This window comes from Hemiscyllium ocellatum, chromosome 9 (assembly GCF_020745735.1).
Source record: "Hemiscyllium ocellatum isolate sHemOce1 chromosome 9, sHemOce1.pat.X.cur, whole genome shotgun sequence".
Lineage (NCBI taxonomy): Eukaryota > Metazoa > Chordata > Chondrichthyes > Orectolobiformes > Hemiscylliidae > Hemiscyllium > Hemiscyllium ocellatum.
Window position 1 is genome coordinate 105,232,587 of NC_083409.1, and position 16,153 is coordinate 105,248,739.

At 46.0% G+C, this 16,153-nt stretch overlaps 1 protein-coding gene across 1 annotated transcript in view; it reads right to left on the minus strand.

The window, feature by feature from the left end:
• Positions 1-16,153, minus strand: part of LOC132818557 (vitellogenin-like) — a 102,136-nt gene that overhangs the window by 32,299 nt on the left and 53,684 nt on the right. Inside the window, 1 exon segment of the mRNA XM_060829615.1 lies at positions 3,272-3,757. Coding sequence (XP_060685598.1) covers positions 3,272-3,757 — 486 coding nt within the window.

Below are 16,153 nucleotides of genomic sequence, written 5' to 3' on the forward strand. Positions count from 1 at the left end.
GTAGATGAAGAAAGTGCTGTGATGGGTAGATGAAGGTGGGGGTGTGATAGGTAGATCTAGATGGAGGTGTGATAGGTAGATCAAGGTGGGGGTGTGATAGATAGATGAAGAAAGTGCTGTGATAGGTAGATCAAGGTGGGGGTGTGATAGGTAGATCAAGGTGGGGGTGTGATAGGTAGATCAAGGTGGGAGTGTGATAGATAGATGAAGAAAGTGCTGTGATAGGTAGATCAAGGTGGGGGTGTGATAGGTAGATCAAGGTGGGGGTGTGATAGGTAGATCAAGGTGGGAGTGTGATAAGTAGATGAAGAAAGTGCTGTGATAGGTAGATCAAGGTGGGGGTGTGATAGGTAGATCTAGATGGAGGTGTGATAGGTAGATCAAGGTGCGGGTGTGATAGGTAGATCAAGGTGGGGGTGTGATAGGTAGATCAAGGTGGGGGTGTGATAGGTAGATCGAGGTGTGAGTGTGATAGGTAGATCAAGGTGGGGGTGTGATAGGTAGATCAAGGTGGGGGTGTGATAGATAGATGAAGAAAGTGCTGTGATAGGTAGATCAAGGTGGGGGTGTGATAGGTAGATCAAGGTGGGGGTGTGATAGGTAGATCAAGGTGGGAGTGTGATAGATAGATGAAGAAAGTGCTGTGATAGGTAGACCAAGGTGGGGGTGTGATAGGTAGATTAAGGTGGGGGTGTGATAGGTAGATCAAGGTGGGGGTGTGATAGGTAGATCAAGGTGGGGGTGTGATAAGTAGATGAAGAAAGTGCTGTGATGGGTAGATGAAGGTGGGGGTGTGATAGGTAGATCTAGATGGAGGTGTGATAGGTAGATCAAGGTGGGGGTGTGATAGATAGATGAAGAAAGTGCTGTGATAGGTAGATCAAGGTGGGGGTGTGATAGGTAGATCAAGGTGGGGGTGTGATAGGTAGATTAAGGTGGGGGTGTGATAGGTAGATCAAGGTGGGGGTGTGATAGGTAGATCAAGGTGGGGGTGTGATAAGTAGATGAAGAAAGTGCTGTGATGGGTAGATGAAGGTGGGGGTGTGATAGGTAGATCTAGATGGAGGTGTGATAGGTAGATCAAGGTGGGGGTGTGATAGATAGATGAAGAAAGTGCTGTGATAGGTAGATCAAGGTGGGGGTGTGATAGGTAGATCAAGGTGGGGGTGTGATAGGTAGATCAAGGTGGGAGTGTGATAGATAGATGAAGAAAGTGCTGTGATAGGTAGATCAAGGTGGGGGTGTGATAGGTAGATCAAGGTGGGGGTGTGATAGGTAGATCAAGGTGGGAGTGTGATAAGTAGATGAAGAAAGTGCTGTGATAGGTAGATCAAGGTGGGGGTGTGATAGGTAGATCTAGATGGAGGTGTGATAGGTAGATCAAGGTGGGGGTGTGATAGGTAGATTAAGGTGGGGGTGTGATAGGTAGATCAAGGTGGGGGTGTGATAGGTAGATCAAGATGGAGGTGTGATAGGTAGATCAAGATGGAGGTGTGATAGGTAGATCAAGGTGGGGGTATGATAGGTAGATCAAGGTGGGGGTGTGATAGGTAGATCAAGGTGGGAGTGACTGTCAAGTCTCTTCCAAGGATGCTTACTTTGAAGAGGTTCTCCTTGTCTCTGTACAAGTTTTCTCCTTGTTAATAGTAAGGCCTTGGTTAGTGTTGTTGTATAAAGAGACCTAGAAGTTCAGGTAGTTAATTCTTTAAAAGTTGACCACAGGTAGACAGGGTGATTGAGAAGGCATTTAACACACTTGCCTTCATTGCTCAGACCATGAAGTCTAAGAGTTGGGATGTCATGTTGAATTGCCCATAGGATGATGTCACTTGGTGATGGTGATGTCACTTTTGGAGTACTGTGTACAGTTCTGGTCACTTTGCTACAGGAAGGATATTATTAAATTGGAGAGGGTTCAGAAAAGATTTACAAGAATTTTTCTGTGGCTGGAGGGTTTGAATTAAATAAATAGGCTGGATAGCCTGGGACATTTTTCACTGGCGCTTTGGAGGTTGAGGGATGACCTTATAGAGGTTTTTAAAATCCTGAGGGGTATAGTTACAGTGAATAGCAAAGGTCTATTCCCTAGAATAGAGGAGTTTAAAACTAGGGAGTATATTTTTAAGGTGAGGGGAGAAAGGCTTGGAAATGACTTGAGGGGCAACTTTTTCACACTGAGGATGGTTTGTATGTGGAATGAACTGCCAGAGAAAGTGGTAGATGCAGGTGCAGTTACAACATTTACAAAACATTTGGACAGGTACATGAGCAGGAAAGGTTTGGAGGGAAATGGGCCAGACATAACAAATAAGATTAGGTTAGTTTGAGAAACTTGGTTGACATGGATGAGTTGGACTGAGGGGACTGTTTCCATGCTTTATGACTTTATGACTCTATAACAAGGATAGAAACAGATGAGGACAATCCCATTGTGCTGGAGAATGGAGCATGGTCAAATGTGTTTAAGAAAGCAGAAGAGATTGAGATGGCAAATATCCAAGTAGCATTCATTTGAACATATGGACTATCCCCCATTACAACACCCCTTAAATATTTATTTTAGCATTTCAGCAAGGCAGTATAGCAATGCTACAAATGAAATTTGCTGTAACGCCATTGACAAATTGGAGATACTGGTTCTAAAGTGCAAACTTTTAAAGCGTGTGTTGGCTGTAATGTGATTACATCGCCAGCATTTCAAGCGCTGTTTCGAAAGCATGATTTCTCTGTAATGCAGGGTTGCATGTTATAGAAGAACTGTCTGTCCTATCTGACTATAGATCTGATGTATTTGCTCAAGTCCTGCAGTGGAGCTTGAATTTAACAGGCCACTGATTCAGAGTTGAGAGTGTTAGGTGAGAGTGGAAGCTTAAAAGTTAAAATGGGAACCATTCAATTAATAACTCCAGGCAAAGCCAGCAGTGGAATGAATTAAATGCTCCTCCACAATAATCCACATTGGATACACATGCAATGGTGAAGACAAAGATATTTGTTGGACCCTCAAATTTATCATACCGAGTAACTATGAGGTTCAAAACGGAGCTGGAACATGTTCGAGTTGGCTTCCTCCTACAACGATAGACAAAATAAAAGCATATTGTCAGAAGTACTTTGTAGCATTCCAAAACATAGTGGTTAAATGAAGGTGCGGCAATGCTGAAAGATTTTACCTGTACTGATTTTGAGTCAAAGATCCAGGTCCTATGGTCTCTCTTAAATTTATGTACAGTGGTTGACTGTGATTTGATAATTTCATGGATACATCTACCATTTTTGCATCTTTTGGTGGCAGCGCGTTGCTTTGGAGAAGACCATGCCTTTTGCTGCCAAGACATGGTACTGCTGGAACTGCTGGAACTTCTGGAACTTCTGGAACTGCTGGAACTGCTGGAACTTCTGGAACTGCTGGAACTGCTGGAACTGCTAGTTTTTGATGAAGAGCTGGATTGTTGCCGTCTAGAAGGTTTACTGCGCCGGCCAGACAACCGGCTGGAGCTTGACTCACTTGATGATGAGGAGCTTGATGATGTGCGCTCAGGGCTTGCATTGTACGTTGACTCTGACTTACTCGAGGATGAAAAGGAGCTGGATTGGGCACGGGACTCAGTTGAAGACAAAGAGCTGTTTCTGATGTTGGGCCTGTGGGCAGGTCTTTGGAGCTGTTCTCTGTTACAGTTGCCACCCTTACATTTTACTCTGTTGTCAGGGAGATGATGTGCTGGTCGTGTAGGTTCTTTCTTGTGCCCTGACTCAACTGAAGAAGAACTACTGGAGAGCGAAAGGCTACTTTGTTTACTTAATGATCTCTCATGAGGATGTGCACCATCCCTTTTCTTTGATTGCGATGAAGATGAACGAGAGGAGGTTGAACTTTGACTCCCTGGTCTCAATCTTTCACGCTGATGGTGTAAATTATGCATTCCCTTTGATTGTGACGAAGATGAACTAGAGGAGGTTGAACGATAACTCTCTGACCTCCGTCGTTCATGCTGATGGTTTGAACTATGACCTGATTGTGACGAAGATGAACTAGAGGAGGTTGAACGATGACTCTCTGACCTCCGTCGTTCATGCTGACGGTTTGAACTATGACCTGACTGTGACGAAGATGAACTAGAGGAAGTTGAGCGATGACTCTCTGACCTCCGTCGTTCATGCTGACGGTTTGAACTATGACCTGACTGTGACGAAGATGAACTAGAGGAGGTTGAACGATGACTCTCTGACCTCCGCCGTTCACGCTGACGGTTTGAACTATGACCTGACTGTGATGAAGATGAGAGAGAGGAGGTTGAACGATATGACCTGTGGTATGATTCTCCATGCTGAGGATTTCCATGATGGTCATTATTTTCCTCATTTGAAAGTAACATTCCTTTTGGCTTAGGTTGCCCATGCTTGTTAGGCCCATGTTTGTTATTTTGTTGACCGTGCTTGCGGTGATCCTGGGGCAAGGTATCCATGTTCCTGGGTGTTGTCTGGGTTCTGTGTTGGTTCGGCGTCTGCTGTTTCTTATGTTCATGTGATTTTCTGGTGGTTCTTGTCAACTTTCTGCTTGACCCTCGGGAACTTGTTGACGAACTGCTTGTGGTGTACCTTTCTTTCTGCCTGACCTGTTGACAAGTTAACCCATAAGTGACAATTATTTCTGAGAAATAGCTTATATAAAAAAAAACATTGATGCACTTTGGAAGAAGGTGATACTCAATGAATAATAGCTCAGTCAGAAACTCCGAGGAACAGAGGCATCTTGGGTGTTTGTCCTCAGATCCATGAAGGCGATGGACAATGGTTTTTAGGGTGATTAAGAATTTTTTTATGGGATGTTAATTTTAATCAGTCCTGATGTAGATTATAAGAGCAAGGACGTTATGTTGGAGCTGTATAGAACTTTGATTTGGTCACACCATGTGTAGATCTGGTCACTGCATGATAGAATCCCTGCCTAAGGGAAGCAGGCCATTCAGCTCACACTGACCCTCTGAAGAACATCCCACCCAGATCCACAACACCCTACCCTATCCCTGTAACCCTGCATTTCCCAAGGCTAATCCACCTAGTCTGCACATCCCTGGACACCACCGGCAATTGAGCATGGCCAATACATCTAACCTCCACATCTTTGGACTATGCAAGGAAACCAGAGCACCCGGAGGAAACCCACGCAGACATGGGGAAAATATACAAACTCCACACAGACAGTCACCCGAGGGTGGAATCAAACCTAGATGTCTGGCGTTGTGAGGCAACAGTGATAACCACTGAGTCATCATGCTACCCCGAAGGAAGGGAGCAAGGATGCGATTGCACTGGAGAGGTGCAGAGGAGATTGACTAGAATGTTGATTGGGATGGGTTCATGGGAGAGGCTGGATAGCGTCAGGTTATTTTTTTAGGGGCACAGAAGGCTGAGACAGGTCTGGACTGAGGTCTATAAAGGGCAAAGATAGGGTAAATAGAAAGCAAGTGTCCCTCTCATTGAAGGGTTAATAACAAGAGGTGTAATTTTAAGGTGAAAGTCAGCAGGTTCAGGCAAGATTTGAGGATAAGTCTCTTCACCAGAGGAATCTAGTATGCACAGAGTGGGAGGGTAGTAGAGGCAAGAATCCTCACAAACTTTAAAAAGTACTTGGATGAATACTTGAATTGTCATAACATTCTAGGCTAGAGTGGTGCTGGAAAAGCATAGCAGGCCAGGCAACATCCATGGAGTAGGAAAATCGACGTTTCGGGCAAAAGCTCTTCATCAGGAATAGAGGCAGAGCGTCTGCAGAGTGGAGAGATAAATGAGAGGGGGGTGGTGGTGGGGGAAAAGTCACATAGAGTACAATAGGTGAATGGGGGTGGGGATGGAGGTGATAGGTCAGAGAGGAGGGTGGGGGAAGGTAGCAAAGAGTACAATGGGTGAATGGGGGTGGGGATGAAGGTGATAGGTCAGAGAGGAGGGTGGAGTGGATAGGTGTAAAGGAAGATAGGCAGGTAGGACAGGTCATGAGAGCGGTGCTGAGCTGGAAGGTTGGAGCTGGGGAGAGGTGGGGGAAGGGGAAATGAGGAAACTAGTGAAGTCACATTGATGCCCTGGAGTTGAAGTGTTCCGAGGTGGAAGGTGAGGCGTTCTTCCTCCAGGTGTCGGGTGGTGAGGGAGCGGCGGTGAAGGAGGTCCAGGACCTCCATGTACTCGGCAGAGTGGGAGGGGGAGTTGAAATGTTGGGCCACGGGTTGATTGGTGTGGGTGTCCCGGAGATGTTCCCTAAAGTGCTCTGCTAGGAGGCGTCCAGTCCCCCCAATATAGAGGAGACCGCATCGGGAGCAACGGATACAATAAATGATATTGGTGGATGTGCAGATAAAACTCTGATGGATGTGGAAGGCTTCAAGACCCCAAAAGAATTTCTGCCAACTTGCAAAAACAAGAGTCTTGAAATCAGCTGCTAATGTCAATGATTAGATTAGCTTACTTACAGTGTGGAAACAGGCCCTTCGGCCCAACAAGTCCACACTGACCCGCCGAAGCGCAATCCACCCAGACCCATTCCCCTACATTTCCCCCTTCACCTAACACTGCAGGCAATTTAGCATGGCCAATTTACCTAACCTGCACATTTTTGGATTGTGGGAGGAAACCTGAGCACCAGGAGGAAACCCACGCAGACACAGGGAGAATGTGCAAACTCCACACAGTCAGTCACCTGAGGCAGGAATTGAACCCAGGTCTCTAGCGCTGTGAGGCAGCAGTGCTAACCACTGTGCCACTGTGCTAACAGATTCATTTCGAAAAGCTTGTAACATCATCTCACCATCTCCTCATGGAGAACCCAGCAATTAACTTACAATTTCTTTACACGTCCATCTCTTTGAAGTAACTTCTTATTTGTAATTTGTGTCTAATTTGGAGTATCACTATTTCTTCCTACGTTTATTTACTATTAGTAAACTCATTATGTTTTCAAGAAATACTGGTTAAGTTGGCCCCTTTTCAAACATAAATTTATTTGGATCTTGGAGATAAGTATCCAAGAAGGGTGAGCAATTTTGTAACTTGATCTTGTTGTGACCAGCTGAGGGACTGGGTGAATTGCCCAAGGGAGCCAACTTATATTTCCTCAGCGTCTAGTTTGACAGTGTAAGGTAATCTGCCTGGAAAGTAATAATAATTTGGGAGATATCACTGGGGATCTGATTGCAATGTCACCCAGGATCCTCTGCTTCTGTTTCCTTTTGGGAATTCTGCCTTTAAGTTTACATTGTCTCTCCTTGTTCTTCCTATAAAAATGGATCATTTCTTTCTCACTCATAGAGCCACACAGAAACATGCCCTTCGGCCCACTATGTCTATGCCAATAAACAAACATCAACTTACACTAAAGCCAGGTAACTGCACTTGGTCCATAACATCTGGTATTTTAAGTGTTCACTTAACTATTGCCTGAGTCTCCCTGAAGTGCATTGATTTATTTTTCACCTTGTTAAATGAACACCATTAATGCAAACTGTTGTTTGGAGTTTGGAATATCTCATGAGAAGCTGTCATCCACTGGAGAAACTCAACCAGCATCTGGGACCTCAGACCTCGACTCTGAAATTTGCTCCACACACTGTTTTAGTCTCGTCACCTCTCCCTCCTCCTTCGAGGTTTTGCTTATACTTTACGTACTTCAATGAATCGAAAAGTGTGGTGTTGGAAAAATACAGCAGGTCAGGCAGCATCTGAGCAGCAGGAGAATCGACATTTCAGGCATAAGCCCTTCATCAGGAATTCAAAATGTCGATTTTCCTGCTCACAAGGTTACAAATACGTCAATGGGGGAGATAATAAATATAAAAGATGGTGGCTGGGTGATACCCATGTTGTTCACGTGGTCTTTTGGGTAGTGCAAAGCTACTTGGTGGAACTGTACTCATCCAGCCAGGTTCATGGATGCAATGTAGACAATTGTTGCATATGTCGAAATTCTAGGTGGGAGACTTCAATTGCCATCGTGATGATGCTGCTCCTTTAACAAGGTGATGTTGTCCTGGGTTTTATTTTCAGGAAGTCGAAAAAGCACAGGTTATGAAAAGTCTGGGGTTGAAGGGTTTTAGAGCCAATTTGATTGCAGCTAATAGATACTGAGTCAGGCAAAAGGCTTTTAAGTTAAAACAAAACCCTTATCCAATGAAAGGGGACTGGCCAGTTCTCCCAGCTCAGTTTTTCTCTGGTTTGGCTATTCACTGAAAGCAGTAAGGAAGTTGTAAAAGCTGCTGGATCCAAAGAAGCAGATCAATGTTGATCCTCTACTCTCTCTGACACCTCTGATGTAAGATGCTGTATTTGATTTTACCCTTTGTGTTTATGTGAATTGTTGCAATTATTTGGAACAGGATCATTAAGTTGGCATAATTTGTTGGTTTTTTTTGGATAGGTTAAGCTAATCTATATTCTGCTGTCTTTCGTTTGTGTTTCATTTGATAATCTTGTAAATAAAATTCTGTTTTGTTTAAAACTCCGGGGTTTGACCAGCAGCATCCCTCCTGAAATATCCGCATTACACCTGCTTTAAACAATTAGCACAATTAGGGTCTAAGCTACTTTCTTGAAATGCTTTGAGCAGGCCTGGCTGGATCCATAACACCATCAATAATAGACTTGTCACACTTGCATTAGTCTATGACAGTGCTGGTAGGAATGATGGTGGCTCAGTGGTTAAAACTTCTGCGCTATGGACCCGGGTTTAATTCCATCCTCGGATGACTATCTGTGTGGAGTTTGCACATTATCCCTGTCTCTGTGTAAGCTCCCTCTGGGGTGCTCGTGTTTCCTTCCACTGTCTAATGATGTGCAGGTTAGATAGATTGGCTGTGCTAAATTGTGCATTGTGTCCAGGGATGTGCAGGCTTGGTGGAGTACAGAGAACATTAAACATTACAGTGCTGTACAGGCCCTTGGCCCTTGATGTCGCGCTGACCAATGTGAAGGTTGTCTGGACTTGTCCGACCTGCCTAGCCCCTTTTCCACCTATCCACTCCACCCTCTCCTCCCTGACCTATCACCTTCATTCTCTTCCCCACTCACCCATTGTACTCTATGCTACTTTCTCCCCACCCCCACCCTCCTCTAGCTTATCTCTCCACGCTTCAGGCTCACTGTCTTTATTCCTGATCAAAGGGCTTTTGCCCAAAATGTCAATTTTGCTGTACTTTAGATGCTGCCTGAACTGCTGTGCTCTTCCTGCACCACTAATCCAGAATATGAAGGCTATCTAACCTACACTATTCCATTTTCATCCATATATTTATTCAATGACCATTTAAATGCCCTTAAATTTGGTGAGTCTACTACTCTTGCAGGCAGTGCATTCTACGCCCCTATTACTCTGAGTAAAGAAACTACCTCTGACATCCTTTCTATATCTATCACCTCTCAATTTAAACTCTATACAAGGAAAAATCTCATTGTCCACCCTATCTAACCCTCTGATTATCTTATATGTCTCAATTAAGTCACCTCTCAACCTTCTTCTCTCGAATGAAAACAGCCTCTAATCCCTCAGACTTACCTCCTAAGACCTTCACTCCATACTAGGCAACATCCTGGTAAATCTCCTCTGCACTCTTTCGAAAGCTTTCACCTCCTTCCTCCAGTGCGGTGACCAGAACTATGGGAAATGCAGGGTTACAGGGATAGAGTAAGGGAGTGGGACTAGATGGGATGTCATTTGGAGGGTTAGTCTGCACTTGAATGACCTGCTCCCACACTGTAGGGATTCTATGATTATATGATCACTGCGTACTTCTGCCACTGTGCTAGATTGGGTTAGACTTGCAAGGAACTTGGGCCATTAGGAGCTGCACAATTGTATTTGACCATAATCTGTAACTTTGTGGCCTAGCATATCCCACACCCCACCATCAAGTATTGTTCAATGAGGAGTTCAAAGTCTGTCAAATCAGCATTACGTGGTCTGATCAATCTGTCTTAAAACTGAGGTGTCAACCTGTTTCAGTGACAACACAAGACTGCTTTAATGCTAACCATCTGAGACAGCAAATGAAAGATAGAGCTAAGTGAAGGCTGGTAGGTATAGGGAATGCTGGATGACTAAAGAAATTGAGGCTTTGGTTAAGAAAAAGAAGGAAGAATATATCAGGTATAGACAGGATAGATCGAGTGAACCTTCTGAGTATAAAGGCAATAGAAATATACTTAAGAGGGAAATCAGGAGGGCAAAAAGGGGACATGAGATAAGTTTGGTAAATAGAGTTAAGGAGAATTGAAAGGGTGTTTACAAATACGTTAGGGACAAAAGGGTAACTAGGGAGAGAATAGAGCCCCTCAAAGATCAGCAAGGTGGCTTTTGTGTGGAGCCGCAGGAGTTGGGAGAGATACTAAACGAGCATTTTGCATCAGTGTTTACTGTGGAAAAGGACATGGAAGATATAGAATGTAGAGAAATAGATGGTGACATCTTGAAAAATGCCCATATTATAGAGGAAGATGTTGGCTCCCACCCCCCCCACTCCCCCCACCCCTCATGTGTCTCTCCACTCTGCAAGCTCCCTGCCTCTATTCCTGATGAAGGGCTTTTGCCCGAAACGTGGATTTTTCTGCTCCTCGGATGCTGCCTGACCTGCACCACTCTAATCTAGACTCTGGTTTCCAGCACCTGCAGTCCTTGTTTTTACCCTGTCTTGAAACACATAAAACAGATAAATCCCCAGGACCTGATCAGGTGCACCCTAGAACTCTGTGGGAAGCCAGGAAAGTGATTGCTGGGCCCCTTGTTGAGATAGGTAATTTGAATCCTCCCACTTCCTTCAGACCAAAGGGGTAGCCATGAGCATCCGTATGGGCCCCAGCTATGCCTGTCTCTTTGTTGGCTACGTAGAACAGTCGATCTTCCATAATTACACAGGCACCACTCCTCAGCTCTTCCTCCGCTACATTGATGCCACCTCGTGCTCCCGCGAGGAGGTTGAGCAATTCATCAACTTCACCAACACATTCCACTCTGACCTTAAATTTACCTGGACCATCTCTGATACCTCTCTCCCCTTCCTGGAGCTCTCCATCTCCACTAATGACGACCGACTTGACACCTACATTTTTTTACAAACCCAACGACTCCCACAGCTACCTGGATTACACCTCTTCCCACCCAACCTCCTGCAAAAATGCCATCCTGTATTCCCAATTCCTCCGCCTCCACTGTATCTGCTCCCAGGAGGGCCAGTTCCACCACAGAACACACCAGATGGCCTCCTTCTTTAGAGACTGCAATTTCCCTTCCCACGTGGTCAATGATGCCCTCCAACGCATCTCGTCCACATACCGCACCTCCACCCTCAGACCCCACCCCTCCAACCGTAACAAGGACAGAACGCCCCTGGTGCTCACCTTCCACCCTACCAATCGTCGCATAAACCAAATCATCCGCCAACATTTCCGCCACCTCCAAACAGACCCCACCACCAGGGATATATTTCCATCCCCACCCCTTTCTGCATTCTGTAAAGACCGTTCCCTCCGTGACTACCTGGTCAGGTCCACGCCCCCTACAACCCACCCTCCCATCCTGGCACGTTCCCCTGCCACTGCAGGAATCGTAAAACCTGTGCCCACACCTCCTCCCTCACCTCCATCCAAGGCCCTAAAGGAGCCTTCCACATCCATCAAAGATTTATCTGCACATCCACCAATATCATTTATTTTATCAGTTGCTCCTGATGCGGTCTCCTCTACATTGGGAAGACTGGCCGCCTCCTAGCAGAGCGCTTTAGGTAACATCTCCAGGACACCCGCACCAATCAACCACACCGCCCTGTGGCCCAACATTTCAACGCCCCCTCCCACTCTGCCGAGGACATGGAGGTCCTGGGCCTCCTTCACCGCCACTCCCTCACCACCAGATGCCTGGAGGAAGAACGCCTCATCTTCCGCCTCAGAACACTTCAACCCAAGGGCATCAATGTGGACTTCAACAGTTTCCTCATTTCCCCTTCCCCCACCTCACCCCAGTTCTAACCTTCCAGCTCAGCACTGTCCCCATGACCTGTCCTACCTGCTAATTTCTTTTCCACCAATCCACTCCCCCCTCCCCTCCGACCTATCACCTTCATCTCCTCCCCCACTCATCTATTGTACTCTATGCTACTTTCTCCCCACCCCCCACCCTCCTCTCACTTATCTCTCCACCCTTCAGGCTCTCTGCCTGTATTCCTGATGAAGGGCTTTTGCCCGAAACGTCCATTCTACTGCTCCTCGGATGCTGCCTGAACTGCTGTGCTCTTCCAGCACCACTAATCCAGACCCTTGCTGAGATATTTGTATCATCAATAGTCACAGGTGAGGTGCTGGAAAACTGGAGGTTGGCTAACGTGGTGCCACTGTTTAATAAGGGTGGTAAGGACAAGCAGAGAACCTGTGAGCCTGACCTCAGTGGTGGGCAAATTGTTGGAGGGGATCTTGAGGGACAGGATGTACATGTATTTGGAAAGGCAAGAATTGATTAGGGATAGTTAACATGGCTTTGTGCGTGGAGAAAGTGAGGACTGCACATGCTGGAGATCAGAGCTGAAAAATGTGTTGCTGGAAAAGCGCAGCAGGTCAGGCAGCATCCAAGGAGCAGGAGAATCGACGTTTCGGGCATAAGCCCTTCTTCAGGAATGAGGAGGATGTGTCAAGCAGGCTAAGATAAAAGGTAGGTAGGAGGGACTTGGGGGAAGGGTGTTGGGAATGCGAAAGGTGGGAGGAGATTAAAGTGAGGGTGATACTCGGCGAACAGAACCACAACAACGAGCACCCGAGCTACAAATCTTTGCACAAACAGTGAGGGTGATAGGCCGGAGATGGGGTGGGGGTGGAGAGGTCGGGAAGAAGATTGAAGGTCAAGAAGGCGGTGCTGAGTCCAAGGGTTGGGACTGAGATAAGGTGGGGGGAGGGAAAATGAGGAATTTGGAGAAATCTGCATTCATCCCTTGTTGTTGGAGGATTCCTAGGCGGAACATGAGGCGCTCTTCCTCCAGGTGTAGTGTTGCCATGGTCTGGCGATGGAGGAGGCCAAGGACCTGCATGACCTTGGTGGAGTGGGAGGGGGAGTTAAAGTGTTCAGCCACAGGGAGGTTGGGTTGGTTGATGCGGGTGTCCCAGAAGTGTTCTCTGAAACGTTCCGCAAGTGGCCTGTCTCCCCAATGTAGAGGAGGCCACATTGGGTGCAGCGGATGCAGTAAATGATGTGTGTGGAGGTGCAGGTGAATTTGTGGTGGATATGGAAGGATCCCTTGGGGCCTTGGAGGGAATTGAGGGGGGAGGTGTGGGCGCAAGTTTTGCATTTCTTGTGGTTGCAGGGGAAGGTGCCAGGATTGGAGGTTGGGTTGGTGGGGGGTGTGGACCTTTCGAGGGAGTCCCGGAGGAGTGGTCTTTCTGGAACACTGATAGGGGAGGGGAGGGAAATATCTCCCTGGTGGTGGGGTCCGTTTGGAGGTGGCGGAAATGACGAAGGATGATATGATGTATCTGGAGGTTGGTGGAGTGGTAGGTGAGGACCAGTGGGGTTCTGTCCTGGTGGTGATTGGAGGGGTGGGGTTCAAGGGCGGAGGAGCGGGAAGTGGAGGAGATGCGGTGGAGAGCATCGTCAACCACGTCTGAGGGGAAATTGCGGTCTTTGAAGAAGGAGGCCATCTGGGTTGTTTGGTATTGGAATTGGTCCTCCTGGGAGCAGGTACGGTGGAGGCGAAGGAATTGGGAATATGGGATGGCATTTTTACAGGGGGCAGGGTGGGAGGAGGTGTAATCTAGGTAGCTGTGGGAGTCAGTCGGTTAATAGTGAATGTCCGTGTTGAGTTGGTCGCCCGAGATAGAAATGGAGAGGTCTAGGAAGGGGAGGGAGGAGTCTGAGATGGTCCAGGTAAATTTGAGGTCGGGGTGGAAGGTGTTAGTAAAGTGGATGAACTGTTCAACCTCCTGTGGGAGCATGAGGTAGCACCGATACAGTCATCGATGTAGTGGAGGAAAAGATGGGGGGTGGTGCCAGTGTAGCTGCGGAAGATGGACTGTTCCACATATCCAACAAAGAGACAGGTATAGCTGGGGCTTTGTGCATGGGAAATCATGTCTCAAAAACTTGATTGAGTTTTTTGAAGAAGCAACAAAGAGGATTGATGAGGGCAGAATGATGGACATGATCTATATGGACTTCAGTAAGGCTTTTGACAAGGTTCCCCATGGGAGATTGATTAGCAAAGTTAGATCTCATGGAATACAGGGAGAATTCACCATTTGGATACAGAACTGGCTCAAAGGTAGAAGTCAGAAGGTGGTGGTGGAGGGTTGTTTTTCAGACTAGAGGCCTGTGACCAGGGGAGTGCCACAAGGATCGGTGCTGGGTTCTCTGCTTTTTGTCATTTACATAAATGATTTGGATATGAGAATAGGAAGTATAGTTAGTAAGTTTGCAGATGACACCAAAATTAGAGGTGTAGTGGACAGTGAAGGAGGTTACCTCAGATTACGACAGGATCTTGATCAGATGGGCCAATGGGCTGAGAAATGGCAGATGGAGTTTAGTTCAGATAAATGCAAGGTTCTGCATTTTGGGAAAGCAAATCTTAGCAGGACTTACACACTTAATGATAAGGTCCCAGGGAGTGTTGCTGAATGAAGAGACCTTGGAGTGCAGGTTCATAGCTCCTTGAAAGTGGATAGTGAATGCTTTCCTTTATTGGTCAGAGTATTAAGTACAGGAGTTGGAAGGTCATGTTATGGCTGTACAGGACATTGGTTAGGCCACTGCTGGAATATTACATGCAATTCTGGTCTCCTTCCTATCAGAAAGCTGTTGTGAAACTTAAAAGGGTTCAGAAAAGATTTACAAGGATGTTGCCAGGTTTGGAGGATTTGAGCTATAGGGAGAGGTTGAATAGGCTGGGGCTGTTTTCCCTGGAACGTCAGAGGCTGAGGGGTGACCTTATAGAGGTTTATAATATCATTAGGGGCATGGATAGGGTAAATAGACAAAATATCTTCCCAGGCAGTCCAGAACTAGAGGGCATAGGTTTAGGGTGAGAGGGGAAAGATACAGAAGAGACCTAAGGGGCAATTTTTCATGCAGAGGGTGGTATGTGTATGGAATGAGCTGCCAGAGGATGTGGTGGAGGCTGATACAATTGCAACATTTAAAAGGCATCTGGGTGGGTATATGAATAGGAAGGGTTTAGAGGGATATGGGCCGGGTGCTGGCAGGTGGGACTGGTTTAGGTTGGGATATCTAGTCGGCATGGACAAGTTGGATTGAAGGATCTGTTTTCATGCTGTACATCTCTATGACTTTGACTCTAAGTGATCCCATAATCAAGTGATCAGATGAAAGCTCTGCAGTCACCAATTGCAGCAGACAATTAAAATGATAACCAAAGGTGGCAGCTGTCAAAAACAGACAGGATATCAGCGCGAAAGTCAAAGGAAAAATGCATTTGCAAATATTTTCAGCCAGAGGAACAGAGTAGATGACCCACCTGCTGCTTGCTGTGATACACCATCAAAGAAGGTAATACAGAAGATTAGTTATCTCTGATATAAAAGAATATTTACCTGATGCCGAACATTGTCATGAGTTTTTCTCTTCAGTTTCAGAAGGGCTAATTTGCCTTTGGGCATTGTGGGATCTGACAAATCTGTGTCACTCATGTTACTTTTTCTCATCAAATGACGAACTCTTCCAATCAATTGCTCCCCAGATTGCAGCTGCAATTCGACTTGTAATTTTTTGATCTCTGTTGGTGTGATAACTACAAATTCAAAATGAAAAAAATCCTTGTTAATGTGCGTGATACATCTGTCCTGAACCAAAAACACAAAGGTCTGAACTGTCACATCCAATGTTCCTGCAGTTAACCCGTCACTTTTATGTTCCAGTTAAGAATGTTGCTGTCTCACAATCATGCAAAAGTGCTATTATAAGTTTCATTTCCAGATGTTTTGTTACTTTACTAGGTAACATCTTCAGTGGACCTCATGCTGAGCAATGCTGAAAATTCCTGCTTTCTATTTATATGTTTGGGTTTCTTTGGGTTGATGATGTCATTTCTGGTGGTGACGTTATTTCCTGTGGTGAAGTCACTTCCGGTTCCTTTTCTCAGGGGGTGGTAGATAAGGTCTAACTCGATGTGTTGACAGA